Source organism: Puntigrus tetrazona, chromosome 4 (assembly GCF_018831695.1).
Source record: "Puntigrus tetrazona isolate hp1 chromosome 4, ASM1883169v1, whole genome shotgun sequence".
Taxonomy (NCBI): domain Eukaryota; kingdom Metazoa; phylum Chordata; class Actinopteri; order Cypriniformes; family Cyprinidae; genus Puntigrus; species Puntigrus tetrazona.
In genome coordinates, this window is record NC_056702.1 from 25,711,662 (window position 1) to 25,729,823 (window position 18,162).

General features: G+C 40.7%; 2 protein-coding genes across 3 annotated transcripts in view; one reads left to right on the top strand and one right to left on the bottom strand.

Annotated features, from left to right (window-relative positions):
• col9a3 (collagen, type IX, alpha 3) lies at positions 1-16,990 on the top strand. The gene is made up of 32 exons (XM_043236264.1): positions 1-189; positions 697-768; positions 1,235-1,270; positions 1,471-1,542; positions 1,622-1,675; positions 4,020-4,055; positions 4,240-4,263; positions 4,426-4,479; positions 4,710-4,763; positions 4,846-4,887; positions 6,167-6,223; positions 6,322-6,375; positions 6,458-6,511; positions 6,845-6,898; positions 6,991-7,044; positions 7,934-7,987; positions 8,074-8,127; positions 8,209-8,262; positions 8,337-8,390; positions 8,668-8,712; positions 10,095-10,148; positions 10,262-10,315; positions 10,406-10,459; positions 10,585-10,656; positions 11,208-11,243; positions 11,328-11,372; positions 11,454-11,486; positions 12,720-12,866; positions 12,949-13,003; positions 13,087-13,269; positions 14,122-14,199; positions 15,937-16,990. The coding sequence occupies exons 1-32, from the start codon at positions 124-126 to the stop codon at positions 16,119-16,121; spliced, it is 2,040 nt and encodes a 679-aa protein (XP_043092199.1). The 5' UTR covers positions 1-123; the 3' UTR covers positions 16,122-16,990.
• The window catches only part of LOC122342461, a 13,160-nt gene continuing 11,430 nt past the window's right edge, over positions 16,433-18,162 (bottom strand). For both annotated transcript variants that reach the window (XM_043236266.1, XM_043236267.1), the window contains exon 7: positions 16,433-17,177. In XM_043236266.1, the coding sequence (XP_043092201.1) occupies positions 17,055-17,177 (123 nt within the window). In that variant the 3' untranslated portion in view covers positions 16,433-17,054. The remainder of the gene's footprint in view (positions 17,178-18,162) is intronic.

Genomic DNA, 18,162 nt, shown 5'->3' on the forward strand with positions numbered 1-18,162 from the left:
TGTCGTCGGATGGGTGGCATCTCTCTCTCTCTCTCTCGAGCTCTGACCGCCCCCTCGCTCCGCCGGACTCCTGCTCTTTATCTACATTCATACTGAGGGTCTCCAGCACAGGACGCGGGAGCCATGGCCGTCTCCTCAGCGCTTCATGTACTCGTCCTCTGTCAGCTGCTAGCGTCCTCTCTCGCTCAGGTAAGACCACCGTTTATCTCCTGCGGCCATGTCTCTGTCTGTAGTAGATCACAGCAGTTTGTTGTTTCCGTGAAGAGAGATGAATCGCATTCGTGTTACTGTCGTACTCTGTGGACTGTACGAGTAAAGTCGGGCGCTTGTTTCTACCTGGAACGACTTTTTGATCAGATTTTCAGATATGTGTTTTTTACACGAATAAATATGTTTATACAGATGTTACAATGTCTGAATAATATCTGGTTCCTTTACAGACGATTTTTTTCAAAGTGTAATATGATCGTCGCACAATGGCATCTTTGTGAGATCTTTGCTGTGTTTGCTTCTTCTTTTCTGTCTGAATGTTTATTTTTTTTATTCATTTCGATACAAATCGCATGTAATTGTAGTTTCATGTAGAAATGTGACATTTTGAGCTGAGAACTGACACTGGAGGGATAGAATTTATTTGCATGTATTTCTTTATTCGATTGTTTTATTCTGAGATGTTGTGGTGTTTTATGTCTTTAGGAAAGGCCGGGCCCTCGGGGTGCACCTGGAGTGCCGGGACCACCGGGACCCCCGGGGAAAGACGGCATAGACGTGAGTTTCGGCTTCGCTGTTAATCTATTAGAAATACACACACAGGTGAAGGAAAGGGGACGTAAAAAACGAGTGTTTGTCACACATTTCTGGTGAAAAACAAAAGACAAAATTCTGAAATATGACTGAACATTCTATGAATAATCAATAACTGTTATTAAATGTTCGTTATATTGCATGTTTTAGACGGGCTGGTAATGCTAAAGGAGAAACTCTCAGGAATGTACGCATGCAAACGTTGAAAGCAGTGAATGTTTCCTCAGTAAACGAAAATCAGCTCGGTGTGAGCGGCGGAGGTGACAGAGAGCCCATTCATTCGGCCTCAAATCAAACACAAGCGTCTCGGGTTTCCCAGCCCCCTCCAGCCTCAGAACAGCACAGTTCCTTCATGCAGAAATACTTGCTCACTTCGGGCTGCTGTCTCGTTTCTCGTATGTCTAACCTTAAGTGATTGTTATCTGCGCAGGGCAAACCTGGCCCTGCTGGACTTCCCGGGAGACCTGTGAGTATCTGGATGTGCTCTAATACTTTAAAGCCCTCTCTTTAGATGCTCATACAGTGCTTATCTATCTGGATTTTATCTGGAACGTCGTATTTTAATTCTGCTGCTTGCTTCATTGCCCTTCCAAAGATTACGTTCAGTGCTTTTTTTCTGGTTTGATAAGACGTAAAGGCTTGTTTAGAGTTTTTCTCTGATTGCAGGGGCCGAAAGGTAAAGCGGGTAAACCTGGGGCCGCAGGGAGCTCGGGACTGCCTGGCCTCCCCGGGGTGGATGTAAGTCACAGCATTTTCAGTGCCACACACAAACCTCAGTTCTCCCGAGTTCCTCTCGTGACTGTGTCCTGTCCTGCAGGGTTTGACTGGTCCGGATGGTCCAGCTGGCAAGGACGGGCCCCCAGGAGCAGCGGTAAGTGGCTCTCGATTGAGTTTAATGTGCATTTCGATTATATTTATAACTATATTTATCCCTCTGAGCACAACGTGCGGCCGTGAGCGGTTTAATGAGCGTCAGCTGACCGTAGTTTTCTCTAATCCAGCCTGGAATGTGAAGTCTTCCCAGCACAGGCTTTCTCTTCATTAGTTACTTGAAGTGCTCTGTGACTGATGGAGTGAGGAACCCGTGTGTTTGGTATAGGGAAATAATGTATGAGTTCAAAGTCGTATTTCTCGTAAGTATGCTGAAATGCTTTGTTTGCCGCTCCATTTTGGTATAATCTAGTAGGAAATGTATAATAGATATATAAACCACATGGCAGATTTTAAGAGCAGTGAAATCTACTAGGCCAGCATCAAGTGCATTTTTAATTTGCCACTTTTCATTTTGAGCCTGTTTCAATAAAAAGCAAAAAGCTATTTAAATACTATTTAAAGCAAACCCATAATGGCTAGCTAGCTTTGCCGAAGGCAGAAATTGGACATTTCTGTTTTATTTATTAATTTAATTCTGCATATTTTAAAGAGAAGCTTTTTAACCAAAGTGTTAAATGAACTCAATAAAATTAAACACTGTTAATCTCAATCATAAAACAGTCTTATTATAGCTTTGTTTGTGGTGATATTTGTAAAAAGCAACTGGCATGCGCATTTTCAAAAAGAAAAAAAAAACATTTAGCAAAAACATTTTTAAAAGAATAAATATATTCAGGAAAAAATTTGGCACACTTCCAGTAATAATACTTATATATATATAATAATTCTTTCCTCTGAATTGTAATGTACCTTGTCATTTAAACTGTGTCTGTTAATGGAAACAACGGTTGTTCGCTCTTTGAATCTGACGGTCTGCAAAAGCATCCTAAGACACATTTTTTAATACCCCTGGCAGAAAGAAGAAAATGAGAGGGATCATATAAACTGCATGTTATTTTTACTTCTTCCTGTCCTGAATAAGTTCTTTCACACAGCTGATATTTACATCCTGTCCACCATTCAGAACTAGATTTCTAGAAACTGTGGGACTATTGTCATGTTTCCAGTCCCGTGTTCTTCAGAAACATCCTCCAGCTCCTCACTTTCTCAGGTTTTCCAGCATCTCGTGCTGATCAACAATAACTAGAATCCATGGTTTCACTCACAGTTATTATAAAAGTCAATACATTCACTGATTCTCAAGAGAGAAACGGTGCTTTAAGAGCCGGGATGTAAGCTTTTCAACTGGACGATTTCTTATTTTGTGTCAAGATTTCATTTCTATTTAGCACCCTTTAGGCTCTAGACAAAATTGCAGTTTGCATCCTCGCTCTTGGTTTTTTTTTTTTTAGGTTTTTCTGCAGTTTTTCCCTTTTCAGAAATACTACGGAAAACGTATATTGCTCGTGTTACGTACTTTATTAGTATTACAAAGCATTCAAAAGTGTTTATATCAAATTTGAGTAATGTAAAAATACATAAAAAATTGCAATTTGGTAAAATCATTACGTGTGAAAGCACAAAAAATCACTTCAGAATAACTTGCTTAAGACGGTGATCCAACATTTACATGAATCACTTGAAACTGAACTAAGCCATAGATATAATTTGAGGGAATAATGAACACATGTGAGTACATGTAAAGTATTTTTAGTAAAATTGTTGACCTTGCAGAAGAAATATGCCATGCAAATGAAAAAAATAATTAATTCGCTAAAAAAGTTGGTGTTGCTTTAGAGATCTAGAAAGAGAATGATTTGTCCCAAATCAGTGGCTGTAGAAATCATGTACAAATGTGTGAAACAACGACTACAGAAACACTGGAAATGTCATTTAATTGCGAGTTGCCCTTGTTTGAGCGGTCCAGAGGCATTTCAAAGATGGCCACCGAGTAAACAGACTTTCTGTGACAGGAACTTTGTGTGAAACTTCGAGGACTCTTCATTTCCAGCGATTATGGTTGATTTGATTGTCCAGCTCAGTTCACTTAGAATAGTACCTGTGCAGTGACCTCTCTGACTTGAACTGGAAAATCTCAGCATACCCCGTGTACCACTTCTGGGGGAAGAATAATGCTTTAATTAATGTCATTACACTTTATTTGCCCTCTTTTATTTTGTGAATCATTACTATGTATATACTACTATTATATTGGTTTTATAACTATTTTATAAAACCAATAATACTTATCATTTTATAAAGGATATGACGTAACCAGCATATGCTGTTTTCTTTTTCCAAGGTTATATTACATCACATTATATTATAGCCTAACGAATAACTGAGCAAGACTAGTACAGCAGCTGCTCGCTCAGACGTTTCTTTTGTGTGTGTTGTTGTAGGGTGACTCCGGACCTCCCGGACCGGGCGGACCCCCTGTAGGTGACAAGCATCAGTAAATCACACAGTCAGATGACATTTCACGTTTGCTACAGCATAGCGCAATAAGATCAACCACTGTCTTTCTCATTCGTCAGCGCACCGCCGTTACTTACGATCACAACACATTTGAGCGCTATCGTGACGAACACGTCAGTGACTTTCTTCTCTTGTCTTCCTCAGGGCAGAGGCAGACCAGGAGCTCTGGTGAGTAAAACCACAGCCAGAGGAAGAATGATCTGGTAACACACACTCGGCGCAGGACAGTTCATTTGCTCTGGCTCTTGGTGGGCTCTTGATTTCCTTCGTTGAGTGTCCTCACTAGGTAACAAATGTGAGCTTGCATTTCGGTGTGTTTTCTGATCTCAGGGCCTCGCTGGAGCTAATGGACTTCCAGGTGGACCGGGACCTAAGGGTCCGCTGGTGAGTGACTTTACGCTGCTCCTCAAAAACAGCTCTGACGTTTACATTGCTTCTGTTTTGGAAGCATGAGCTGCAAACTGGTGATTAATTGTGAACTGTGTGAGATTTGAGAATTAAAATCACCTGTAGATTGAAGTCTGGAATCAGATGTGTTTGGATGTGGAATTATGAGCTTTCTGTGAGAGATTATTAGTAGCAGTTGTGAAGAGTGACTCTGGTTTGTGTGGCAGGGGCCCGAGGGTCTTCCTGGACTCCCAGGTCTTCCCGGCCCAGACGGACCTCCTGTAAGTACCTGCACGGATATTTGCTTCAAATAATACAATTTCATCTATACTACTACTATATCTTCTTCTTCTACTATTTCAGGGACTCCCAGGAACTCTTCCTGAAGGCAATGGAGATCTGCTGGTATGTTAAAAAGCTACTTTGAGAAAAAAGAAACGTGATCCATGTTAATTCAGTTTGTACAAAGACAAAAGTAAAAATATTTACTATCAAATCCAGAGTTGTGTTATATTATGTTGTTATCTTTGGTCAATTCACAATAAGTTATTATGAATTGACCAAATGTCTCGAAATGCTTTCATTTTAAAGCTGCAGTCCGTAACCCTTTTTGGTTAAAAATGATCTGAAATCAATATCTGAGCCCAGCGGTCGTCAAACCCAGGGCCTTGTGCAGCTTTTTATAAATATCACCGACTTACATGATTTTTACATTTTACTGCCATTTTTCATTCCCTCATGTCAGTGAGCGGGCTAGTAGGATCCTCCTAGAATGATTCAGTGAATGGACTGTGTTCGTGAAACAGGTGGATTGAAGAAAACCAGTTGCTGTTTTGGGTTAAAAGAAAGTTTTAATATGAAATTTTAATGCCATGACTTTAGATTAGCCATAAACTGAACTCTCCATGCTAATACAGAATGTTGATAGTGTTTAACAAGGGGTCTAAAATACTTTATTTGGGGGGAATTTTACTTTAAGTACAATTCCTTTCTGTTTTGAGAGGCCTTAGCTGTGTAATATATTGGCTTAATGCGCAAGATTTGAATTCAAATAAAACTTAAATATAATATTTTTTAAATGAAATAGTAAATTAACATTTGCATGTTTGCTTAATTGTAATTCATGTTTAGGGATCTTTTCAGGTAGTGGATATTCATAATTATAATGAATAATTATATGACAGATTGAGTAGGAATTTAGACTATAAATTAATATTTTTTTTCAATCTTAATAATGACATGATTTTCACATTAATTCACATAAAAAATATCCTTTATACAGTGAGGAAGACCACACACTTTTAAAATCTTTCAGTTCTACGACTCTGGTCCTGTTTAGAAGATGTTTCTAAGCTCTGCTTCACATTGTTATGAATCAGAAGACCAGTGAACACAGTCAAGTATTGTGATCTCCTTCCTTTTAGACAGAGCTTGTATGATTTACTCTATGATTCACTTTGTTCATATGAAGGGAGATGATTTACTTAGTTTTTTTATTGCTGCACTAGATATGTTCTTGATCTGGGACAGTGTATTGGGTTTCGTTCTCTCATTCCCCTCAAAACATTACATTGGTCTGTGTGCTAATAACTCCACAAGGAAGCTTTGAAACATAGATGGTGACAAAGAGGCAACAGTGTGTGTGTTTATAGTGTTTAACGTTGTGTGTGTGTCTTGTTTGCAGTGTCCGGCCATCTGTCCCCCGGGTCCTCCTGGACCGCCGGGAATGCCTGGATTCAAGGTGCCTGATCCATTGCTGTCTCTGCTTCTTATCTCCCTCAAGTAGTCTTTGTTCATAATAAAGTTCATAAAATCGTTTGCCCCTGTGTTTTGGTTTAGGGTCACACAGGTCATAAAGGCAGTAAGGGAGAGCTGGGGAAGGATGGAGAGAAGGTGAGTGTGTGACATACTCCTGAAGTGGAAGCAGAGAGCAGCCGGTTGGTAATGTGTTTGTGTGGCTGTCTCTTCTCATCAGGGGGATCAGGGGCCACCGGGGCCACCGGGAATCCCAGGGACAGTGGGCTTGCAGGTGCGCCAGATGTTTTATCAATTGCGTTATATGGATTATGTACATTATATAGGCAGTTCCAAATGATTGAATGTTCACAAAAGCCAGTATTAACAGACATTGACAGTTCTTGTATCAGTTCTTAAACGTCAATGTTTAGCTGCTGTGAAGACCCTCGGGTGATCCGCTAGTCAGCTCTACTCAACTTCCCCTTTTTTTTTTTTTTAAATGCTGAAGGACTCGGTTGTTCAGTAGTGGTTTAGAAGAGAGGAATAGACTAGGTCCAAATAAACATTGTATGTTCAGATTTTAGTAGCTGGTGTTTTGTTCCATTGATGTTCCGTGTGTTTGAAGGGCTCTCGAGGGCTGAGGGGCCTGCAGGGGCCGGTGGGAGCCGTAGGAGACCGAGTAAGAGCTCAGTAACATCACACCACAGATCTTACCTGAAATCTAGAGTCTGTGCCGCGTCCAGACAGCTGTGCTTCTGCTTCTCTCCGCAGGGATTGCCGGGCTTCAGAGGAAAACCTGGAATCGCTGGCATCATTGGAAAAACTGTGAGTGTTTCCTCACTCCTTTTTAAAGAAGGGGTTTTAACCTGTGGGACAATTTCAATGACACACACTCACAGTTCAGTCCAGGACAGAAAGATATACCAACATTACTGTAATATTGCTCAGCCTTGTTTCCAGTCGCCACAATTTAAAACATGAGCTGCTTGGTTTGAAGCACGGTCACACGAAAGTTGCAGAAACGTGAGGGTTTCAGAGCAACGGTTTATTATCCAAAGGCTTTTTGCACAATGTTCACGAGAAGAAACTCTTTCACTTTACTGCACTGTATTTTGCATGAGATTGCACACACCAGAAAACTCTTTCAGGCATGTTCGTTCAGTTCTGTTGTCTGTTTGAACTGTCTATCTTCATGTGCACTTGGCTAACTACCAATAAGAAAACGTCTGCAAAAACACTTCACATGTAAACTGTTTTAGATAGTTCTCCTTACACACACGGAAGGGTCATGAACGCTTCGATGAGTTTTACAACACTCCAAATCCAGCGTGGATTACAGTAGATTACTATGCTTAAGTGTTTCAGTTTTTATGGACATTTCATAAACTCATCAACTTCTATAAATGAAGAAATGACAACGTAAATATTAGTGAGAAATTTTACAGTTGTACTATAAAAGGAAATGGTTAGTTTTCTTAATTTCTTTTAAAGTTTACAGTAGGCCTAATGCCAGTGGTTTGTTGATCTCAGATCTTTTGGTGCTTCTCGAAATTATACTTGTCTAAGTGGGTCGTGGAATGGAACATTTTGGGAATCCCTACTTTAAAGAACATTAACTTGGCATTTTTTTTTCTGTAATGTGTGCGTTTCTGTTAATAAATAATAAAATGATCAACCGTTTGCTTAATCAGTAATCAATGTGTCTTCTGAATAGGGTGATGCTGGTGAGAGAGGACCAGAAGGTTTCAAAGGGCCCAAAGGAGAGATAGTAAGCACTTCACCTGCTAGATATACTCAGTGTTGGCCTCTATGTTTGTATCATCAAAGTGATTGTGATATTCATCCTCTTAACAGGGAAAAATAGGCCCCAAGGGACTACCTGGAGGAGCAGGACCTAAAGGAGAACCGGTGAGGAACTGTATGGTTTGCTGACTCCAGTGAGAAGCATTAGATCTGCGCTCGATTATAACACAGTGTGTGGATCCACAGGGCATCCCGGGCAGGGACGGGAAGGATGGCACTCAGGGGCTGGATGGAGAAAAGGTAATCAACAGCTGGTTTAGAGAGGCATCTGGGCCATGTTTCTCGCTGCGCTGACGCCGTGTTTCTGTTGACAGGGAGATGCTGGGAGACTCGGAGTATCTGGCGAGAAAGGACCTAACGGCCTGCCTGTACGTATTACCTAGAACATATTTTGTTGACCCTGTAATTAAAAATGTAGTCTTATACCTAAACCTAACCTTACCCATGAATAATGCCTAAAATCAGAGGAAATGATCGATGAACGACTGCCGGTTTGTAGTTTTTGTGAAGTTTAGGCTTACAGTCAGTTCCAGGGTCAACAAAGACGACGATGCAGGAACAACGAGCACACAGTCATTAATAAGGCAAAAAAGATTCGGTTGTTCTGTTTAACATTCAGTGTAACTCTGTCTGTGTATGATTCAGGGTTTGCCAGGAAAAGCTGGTGCCAAAGGGGCCAAAGGAGGAGTTGTAAGTATATCGATCTGTTTGTAACTTCCATGAGAGCTAAGACATGTTTAGGATCAGTATCAGAAAGAGATTTTTCATGCCAGAAGATCCACAGAGCAACAGAAAGACAATGTCAGATAAAAGAAGAACAACCCATGCCCATTTAATTACTCATTGCATGTACAAGTGTGTAGCAGTAGACAGGTGTAATAAGTTTACGTGTGTGTGTGTCAGATAAATAAGAGTACTACAAGTGCACTCAGTTCAGATAAGAGACACTTCATTCCATAATGCCTTATTTTTCAGATATAAGGATGTTTGTTTTTGTACTTTTTTTTTAGATTAGGCATCCTCCGTGAGAACAGAATGTATTTTCACATGGTTTCTGTGTAAACTTGCACTAGATGAATGTGTGTCCCTCTTCTAAACACACAGTGCTCCAGTTATTTAGTTCTTTTTTATTTTCCACTGCATGCTCTCTTTAAGTCAAAATGTCTTTTATGTGAATTAAACTGTCTTTGAGGATACAACAATTCTCCTGATACATTGGTCCCAGTGTAAATATTGTAAACACATTTTAGGATTATTATTATCAACATAAATCAACATAAGAGCAATGACACACAAGTGCTATAACACGTCTCAGTTAGTTGTTCTGTTTAAGAACTGAATTAGACTAGTGCACAGCCTTGTTTGATGTTCACTGCAGCACTCGGTGTCCAGTCTTCTCCATTTCCTCTCCTTGTGTTCTAGCTTCTTGAAGGACAAAAGTGTGGAAGAACTGATGAGAGACGTATTTGAAAAAGCAGTATTTCTGCCCAGGTAAGAAACAAGTACACTTCCATAATATAATTAAAGTGCTCTGTTTTTGCTCACTAATTTTGTACTTAATATATTACAAATAATTGTTTTAGTACTTCTTAAAATAAACTTGAAGATGATATGAGCGTATTTAACTGTGCTGTGTTGAGACACCATGAATATGAACTAAAATTACACGAATGAATGAAAGATGGTTCCAAGTGTTTTAGTTCATATGCATGGTGTCTCAAAATAGCAAAGCTGAGTACACTTAAATGATCTTAAACTTATCTTAAGTACTAAAGATTCATTTTTCATATATTAAGCACAAGATTAGTGTGCGAAAGTAGAGCTCTTTAATCACATTACGGAAGTGTGCTTGTTTTTTACCTGGGTGATCTCTCGGTGTACCATCAGTCACACTCAAGACATGCCCTTTTACTGTCAAAGTCTGCTTACTTAAAACTGCTAAGATGCACGGTGGAAGTTTGTGGCATTTGCTAAGCTTCCTTGAGGAATGATAGCTTACCATTTTCTTGGCTCGTGGATCTGGAGTGTCTGAATCAGACTGGTGTATAACGCGAGGGTCCTTCTCCGTTCAGGGCAGTCCAGGAGAGATGGGAGAAGCAGGACCATCTGGAGAGCCAGGTATACCTGTATGTATCTGACCCGTGACCTGATACGAACCAATGCATGCTGTAAGATTTCAGATGGGCACAGCACGCACAGGTCCGCCTGCGATGCACTGATGTGTGTGACCTCTCCACAGGGCGAGATCGGCGTCCCTGGAGAGAGAGGAGAGGCTGGAACCAGAGGAGTAGCTGTGAGTACCAGACGCTCGTGCAGGATTTATACAACGAAGTAGCAGCGAGGGTGAGGTGCTGGTCATGAACTGCTTGTGCTTGTTTAACAGGGCGGCATTGGACTAGCTGGAAACTCTGGACCACAAGGTGTTAAAGGATTCCAGGTGAGTTGCATCATGGGATCACGTCAAGTGCCACAACAGACTTGTCTTCTGAGGCGTCCGATAGGATTTGGTGACTGAGCTGGGTCATCTGATCCGTGGTTTAAGAATCCAATCTTTCTGTACAGGGTGTTAAAGGGGCTATAGGTGACCCAGGTCTGCCTGGTCCGACGGGAATCAGAGGCGGCTTCGGTGAGCGGGTGAGTGACGGGTGTCAACTCATGTGTTTTAAAAGGTCTTCTCGATTCTATAAGCTCTTCTAGAAACAAACACACAGACGTGTACATGTAGTCATTTAACAGACGCTTTTATCCAAGAGCGAGGATGTGCAGGTGCTGGAACAAGTCAAGCTGAACTCTATACACAAGTGCATTTTTTAGAATAATAATAAAAAAGAATAGAGCAAGCTAGTGTTAGAGGGCTGTTTCACTTTTTGTTAATCACATAATAAATACAAGAAAACAGAATAGAGAAGATAGTCCTATTCATGAAAAGGTTTTTTAAAGAGTAGAATTAAAATGGAAAAGAGTTAAAGTAAAGAGAATTAAAGTGTCAAGAGTTAGAGGGTCAGATATAGATAAAATATTTACATTTAGTTTGGTTTAAACACAGACCTATTGAAAAGGAGAGTTCATATTTTTGTAGACATCTAGACCTGGTTATTTCACCGTCCAGTGCTCCTTCCACAGAACAAAGCCTATCTGTATTCTCTTCTTCACTCCAACAATCTCTCTCTCTCTCTCTCTCTCAGGGTCCAGTTGGAGCTGGAGGGCCTAAAGGAGACATGGTAAGAGGCTTATCTGCTGCATGATGAGAGATGAGATTATTAATTATGTATGCATGTTTTCACATGTTGTTGTTGTGTGTTTAGGGAGTTGCTGGAAGTGATGGTTTACCGGGGGAGAATGGAGAGCCGGTATGTAACGCTTGCTGCATGCAGCTCCAAGTCTGATAGTCCTCTGATTTCTAACACAGAGTCTGTTTCCTCTTACTTCAGGGTCCTTATGGTCCCGTCGGTCAGAAAGGAGAGGTGAGATCTCATCTATTTTTATTACATTTTTCACACATGCACAAAGTTATTATTCCTGTATCGCAGATGTTTTTTCATGCAAATGATTGAAACGAAGCAGCAGGCATTCCAGCATGTGTACAGGGCCCCTACAGGTGAAGTCAGAGAGCCTACCCAACTTTTGTTTTTGGTGCATACCAAAAGCTTTTATTTTGACAGGTCGCCAAACGAGAAAAATGAATCTTAAGGCATATGTTTGATTTCAGAGTGAAGCTCAGTTCTCAGAACAGCTCAGGTGCTCAAACACTGTATCATGAACTTCAGGTGAGGACTCACTTGAGACGGGTGATGCATACAGCATCTTTAATGAAATAGTGCTACTATCAGATAATGGGTCAGGTGCTCAGTCAAGTACTATGGGTGTTGGTTTAAATGGAGCTCAACAGACTAAAAGTAGAGAACCTGGTAAACAAGACGATTGCAAGTGACCATTTCAAACCATCAGTTTATTGTGAGTACATTTGGTATCAGGGCATCCACACAAAGACATGAAAAACTCCTCTTTCCCCCTCAATCCAAACACCACACAGAAAATGTCTCCTGACACATGAAACGTCTTCCTACTGCATGACTGCTCTGAATTAGAGTGTTCTTAAATTTAAGATAAAAATGAATAAAAATCTTTTAAAAATGTAAACTATAATAAAAAATGTATTTGGATGTATTTTAGTATCATGTGTTGGATATGAAAATATCATCTGTAGACTGTTACGATCATCATCAATGAACGTGTAATGTACTTCTTGGACTCTTCTAAAGCCTACACAGCACCTTTTAATTATGCTTATGATAAATGATCCTGTACAGGGGTGTTTTATTGGTAGTCCTGCTCTTCCCAAAACAAATTCAGCTTTTATATCAGTATAGTTATTATTGTATCATGTTTGTAAGAGTAGCTTAATTTGGAAAATTCACAAAATTGTATTCATTTATTTTGATGTGATAGTAGCATAATGACAGGACGTGAAGAGGGAGTGGAGGATGGGATCAGGAAAGGTCCTGGAGTTGTGATGAACAAGCTTTTTAAAATGATAAACATCTTGCAGACTCAACTTGTGACCTGAGGTGTAGTCCTAGGCCTAGTTGAAGCGTAGAGCTGGAGTGACTGAACATACAGCGTCTGGGACCAGATGCGAAACATTTTGCCGCTACCTTAGGACAACAGTCATTCCACTGTGGTTTTCCTTGTCTTAGGCCGGAAAGCGTGGGGAGCTGGGAGCCAAAGGAGTTGTAGGACCACAGGGAGAGGGCGGAGCCAGAGGGGTTCCTGGAAAACCAGGAGCAATGGGATTCCAAGGAGAACAAGGTTTTCCAGGCGTCGCTGGAAAGACCGGTGTTCCTGTAAGCACCTGCCAGTCGACATGTGTCAGGACTGTGCTTTGAACACAAACAATGTCTGAGTACTGTTGTGATTGTGTTGCAGGGCAAACTGGCTAGTGAGCAGCACATCAGAGAACTTTGTGGCTCAATGATTGATGGTAAGACCTTGGTTCACCCATAATTGGCATCTATAAAAAGCTTTTCAATTCAACCTGAAGAATTCTGCTGGTGTTGATCTTAGATCAGATGGCCCAGCTCGCTGCTAACCTTAGAAGACCCCTGGCTCCTGGTGCCGTGGGGCGGCCCGGACCACCCGGGTCTCCAGGGAAGCAAGGAGAAGTTGGATCCATCGGCCACCCTGGAGCCCTCGGTCCACCAGGTTATAGAGGACTGCCCGGGGATCTCGGTGACCCTGGTCCTCGAGGTGAGAGTCTCTCTCTTGCACTTTTTTTTTCTAATAAACAAATGCTTTTCATTTGTTAAGAGCATCTTTGTTCATGTTAGTTCAACAAAACTGTTCACTGTTAGCTCAGGTCCATTTATATAATATCAAGGCTCGTTAAAATCACTATTGTATATCATTTCAATAATTTTTATTTACATAGCACTTTTAACAAAACAGATTGTATCGAAGCACTGTATATGTAAAATGTTTTAGTTCACTTTAACTTGACTACATTAGAAGGACTTTTTATTGTTTGTTCATGTTGAGTATTAAACATAACCATATTTCCTGAGGACAAGCTTAAGAACAAGAATGGGCATAAATGGTAAAACAGACTACAAACTACATGTAATCAAACCAAAATATAATTGAAAGTAGTGAATACTTTCAGCCATATTATCTCATTAATATTTCTATATACATTAATAGTAACTTCGTCACCATGGGCCTGCTTGCGATGGGCCCCAGTGCAGCTGCAGTTCTTTTTCTCATTCAGAAATACACCAAGATTTATTTCTTGTGTCAAATTTCTTAACTGAACAAGAATAAAACTAGCATAAATACTGCAGTGAATTCTCAACAGTGTTAACGTTTCTTTGACAAAACTCTCTACACTCCACAACCACATACAGCTGTAACTGAGGAAGTCATTTAGCACTGCAGTGAAGAATGCTCCACACAGACTGCTGCTCACTGGGTCAAGAGCTTTAAGAGGTCCTCTGACTGCAAAAACATTCTCACAGCTGAGAGATATATGTAACGTGCATTAATCCTAATATGAACCCATAAAGCACATTCCAGAATGACTTTGAAAAAATCTTGATTCTGCAGGGGATGTCGGCGAGCCAGGTGACAAGGGGCCTGTAGGTAAAGCCATCGAGGGGCCTGCTGGAGACCAAGGGGACCCAGGTATGTACAGTCTGTTCATAAGGACATGTGCGCCCAAGTCAAACACGTTCAATCAATCAATCAATCATTTTTATTTATATAGCGCTTTTAACAACACAAGTTGCATCAAAGCACTGTACAGTATAATGACAGGGATGTATAATGACGAGAGTGACCAATTTCTTATTAAATGCAGAGACGGTCTCTGTAGTCAATTCAACGATAGTCACTAGAAGTTAAGTGTCCCCAACCAAGCAAGCCAGAGGCGACAGCGGCAAGGAAACAAAACCCCATGCATACAGAATGGAGAAAAAAAAACCTTGGGAGAAACCAGACTCAGTTGGGGTCAGTTCTCCTCTGACCGGACGCCCAGCACTTAACTTCCAGTTCAATTTTAAACGCAGCTGTGTCAGATAGTGTAAATGACTTAGTGTGTGCGTGTGTGTGTGTGCATCAGGATCTGGTGATCTGTCGACGGGCGCATCTAGGTTTTCTGGTCTCTGATGAACATAATCTCTGGGTGCTGATCCACCATCTAGTCTGGATACAAACTTTGAAAACAGATTGAGAAAGAGACAGGACTAATATTAGCGTAGATGCCATTCTTTTTACGATGTCACAAGTACATCGTATTGTAGTAGTGTTCCCGGTTCCAGCAAATCTAAGTAATGCAGCCTAAAAATCCTTTAACGGATTTGAATAATAAAAAGTGTGTTGGTGTGTTATGTGTAGGCTAAGTTAAAAGATGTGTCTTTAATCTAGATTTAAACTGGCAGAGTGTGTCTGCTTCCCGAACAGAGTTAGGAGATTGTTCCAGAGTTTAGGTGCTAGATAGAAAAGGATCTGCCGCCCGCAGTTGATTTTGATATTCTAGGTATTATCAAATGGCCAGAGTTTTGAGAACGCAGCAGACGTGCAGGACTATAATGTGATAAGAGCTCACTCAAGTATTGAGGAGCTAAACCATTCAGGGCTTTATAGGTAATTAATAAGATTTTAAAATCTATCCGATGTTTGATAGGGAGCCAGTGCAGTGTTGACAGAACGGGCTAATATGATCATACTTCCTAGTTCTAGTAAGGACTCTGGCTGCTGTGTTTTGGACTATCTGAAGTTTGTTTATCAAGCGTGCAGAACAACCACCCAATAAAGCATTACAATAATCTAACCTCGAGGTCATAAACGCATGAATTAATATTTCTGCATTAGAGGTTGAAAGCATAGGTCGTAATTTAGATATATTTTTAAGATGGAAAAACACAGTTTTACAGATGCTAGAAACATGATTTTCAAAGGAAAGATTGCGGTCAAACAGCACACCTAGGTTCCTAACTGATGATGAAGAATTAACAGAGCAGCCATCAAGTGATAGGCTGTGTTCTAGATTATTATATGTGGGGGTTTTAGGTCCAATTATTAGCACCTCAGTTTTTTCAGAATTTAACATTAAGAAGTTACTCATCATCCAGCTTTTTATATCGACTATGCATTCTGTTAGATTCTCAATTTGGTGTGTATCACCAGGCTGCGCTGAAATATAGAGCTGAGTATCATCAGCATAGCAGTGAAAGCTAACACCATGACTCCTGATAATATCTCCCAGAGGTAACATGTACAGGTTGAAAAGTAACGGTCCTAGCACATATTTCACTTTTGAGCGATATGATACCTCCTCATTTAGTGCTACAAACTGATAGATATGGTCAGATAGATATGATTTGAAGCATCAGTCTGATCATTTATCTCTATGACCATCAGGTCTGCCCGGTGTGCATGGCATCGTCAAAGATGGCCGTGACGGAGCGCCTGGAGACCCAGGAGAACCAGGAGAAGCAGGGAGAGCCGGCAGGCCAGGTCACCAGGGGTCACCCGGAATCTGCGACACATCAGCATGCCAAGGAGCTGCAGTTCACGGGAAGTCCTCTAACCCCAAGAACCATTAACAGCAGAACCAACAGCTTCTGGAGGAGAAACACAACTGAAGTGTCAGAGCAGCATGTTCAGAGCCGAATGAACACTGAGCATCAGAGCGGAGCCTCTGTGTAGATACAGCAAAAGACTAAACGCATCACACCGAGAAAAAAGCTGATGTGAAAATAATCCTTCAGTCCTTGTATTAGAAGTCTTCTTGTACAGCCCCCTTTAAAAGTGTAAGAGTACTGCCTCATGAGGGCTTTACAGCACCTCAAAAACTGATGTCCGCAAGAGCAAAAACAAAGAAATGAAACCAAAATATTGGACACATTACTGCAGATTGATTTTCTTTGCCATTTTATTTTTTATGTTTACATTTTGAATCTTAAACATTAAGAACTAAGTCACTGTTTGAGGAACAAACTTCACGCATCAACAGAGATGCTTCAGACACACTTACTGTAAAATATGTCGTTGTCCATCTGTGGGCTTCATCAACCTTATCCACTAGATAATGGTGCTGTAAAACTATTAAATATGATTTTAAATACTATTTATTATTTCTGAGTTACTGTTGTGTGTATAGTGAGTTTCTACAGCATGGTATTGTAAGAAAAACTGAATAAAGCCACTTTTCAGTGAAGTATTTTTTTTTGAACATTTGTTAGTACAATAATAATAAATACATTAAATAGAAAATAATGTACAAGCAAGGCATAAAAACAAACATTCAGAAAGGTGTGCAGTTTTGTGTGTGAACTATATCACAGTAAGGATGTGACCGTTTCTGGTCTGGAGAGTCTGAAATAAAAAGAGCAGCTGGAGTGTAGAAAAAGACTCAAAGACAACAGGCGCTCAGGTCTCCTGGACACAGGTTAGTGAAAGAGAGGCGTAGCATCATGGGAAACATCAATGTCAAAACTGAGGTGAACATTCACAATGCTGCAGCAGCGAAGAGGAAGTCAGTTGTGCGAGGATGAGTCTGCAGCTTCTGCCATGTTATTATAGGACTCCAGGAGAGTCATTGAAACACAACTAGGCTTCAACCGCAGCCCAGTTTTGCCACAGAAAGTGCTCTGGAAATCCTGAAAAAGAAAGTAGTGATGGTCAGATCACTTCAGGAAGAGCTTCTGTAGCATGCTGATTGCTCTCCATATACTCAGCGCTATCCATGTGTGTCATCTATTACTCTTTCATGGTTTGAATCCATCTAACGATTTGCCGTAACACTTCAGATGCTTTCAGCCTCACTTTTGTAATGTTTCTAGACCAGTAGGTGCTGCTTAACACTGCATTTTAAAGCCACCTCGTTAGTGTAGAAAAGTCTTATTTCAAGATGCTTCTGTTTAAAAAAACTTTTACTTTTTGCAGCCTTCTGTTTAAAAAAGTAATGTAGATATCTGATTCTCTTTTAGAATCCCTGACCTCATGACCTTTATTGAATAGAAAAGTAGGCTAAATAGTAGTTTAACAAACAGTAGCTTTTCTGCCGTCTGGGGTCTCCTCATCCAGGTGGATGCTGCAAACTGGCCGTGGATGAGATGGCAGCCATATTGCCTTAGAACCCCTAGCACACAGCAGCTTACTGATGGAGAGGTAATATGGGGACTGTTGAGAGGCCATGATGGTCAGAGGCCAACGGGTGAATTTGGCCGGAATGCCAAGGTCACACCTATACTCTTTTTGAAAGCACCCAGGCCTTTCTAACACCTCTTCCAGCAACAACCTAGTTTTCCCAGGAGCTCTCCCATCCAGGTACCAACCAGGCTCAACCCTGCTTAGCTTCAGTTTGCAATATGTAGGGTGATATGATTTGACATGACACGTTCTAGTTAAGAATGACACTGAAAAATAGCCCAACCATAAAAAAAACGTGTAAAGCAACTGGTACAGAAGAAATTACATTATGATAACTGGAAACAAATTTATCCATGAACTGGACAAAAATAAATAAAACTCCCCAATTTTCAATGTCTGGAATAGACCTTTTAAAATGGCATGATGTTCCAGACCATGACCCATGGGAACCCTGTACACTTATTAAAGAGAAAAGGATAGCGTGATGGACAG

Coding starts and splice junctions, on each gene's coding strand:
- col9a3 (XM_043236264.1), top strand. CDS start 124: ATGGCCGTCTCCTCAGCGCTTCATGTACTCGTCCTCTGTCAGCTGCTA. Junction 1,676..4,019: donor ACGGGCCCCCAGGAGCAGCG/GTAAGTGGCTCT, acceptor GTGTTGTTGTAG/GGTGACTCCGGACCTCCCGG. Junction 6,376..6,457: donor TGGGGAAGGATGGAGAGAAG/GTGAGTGTGTGA, acceptor TCTTCTCATCAG/GGGGATCAGGGGCCACCGGG.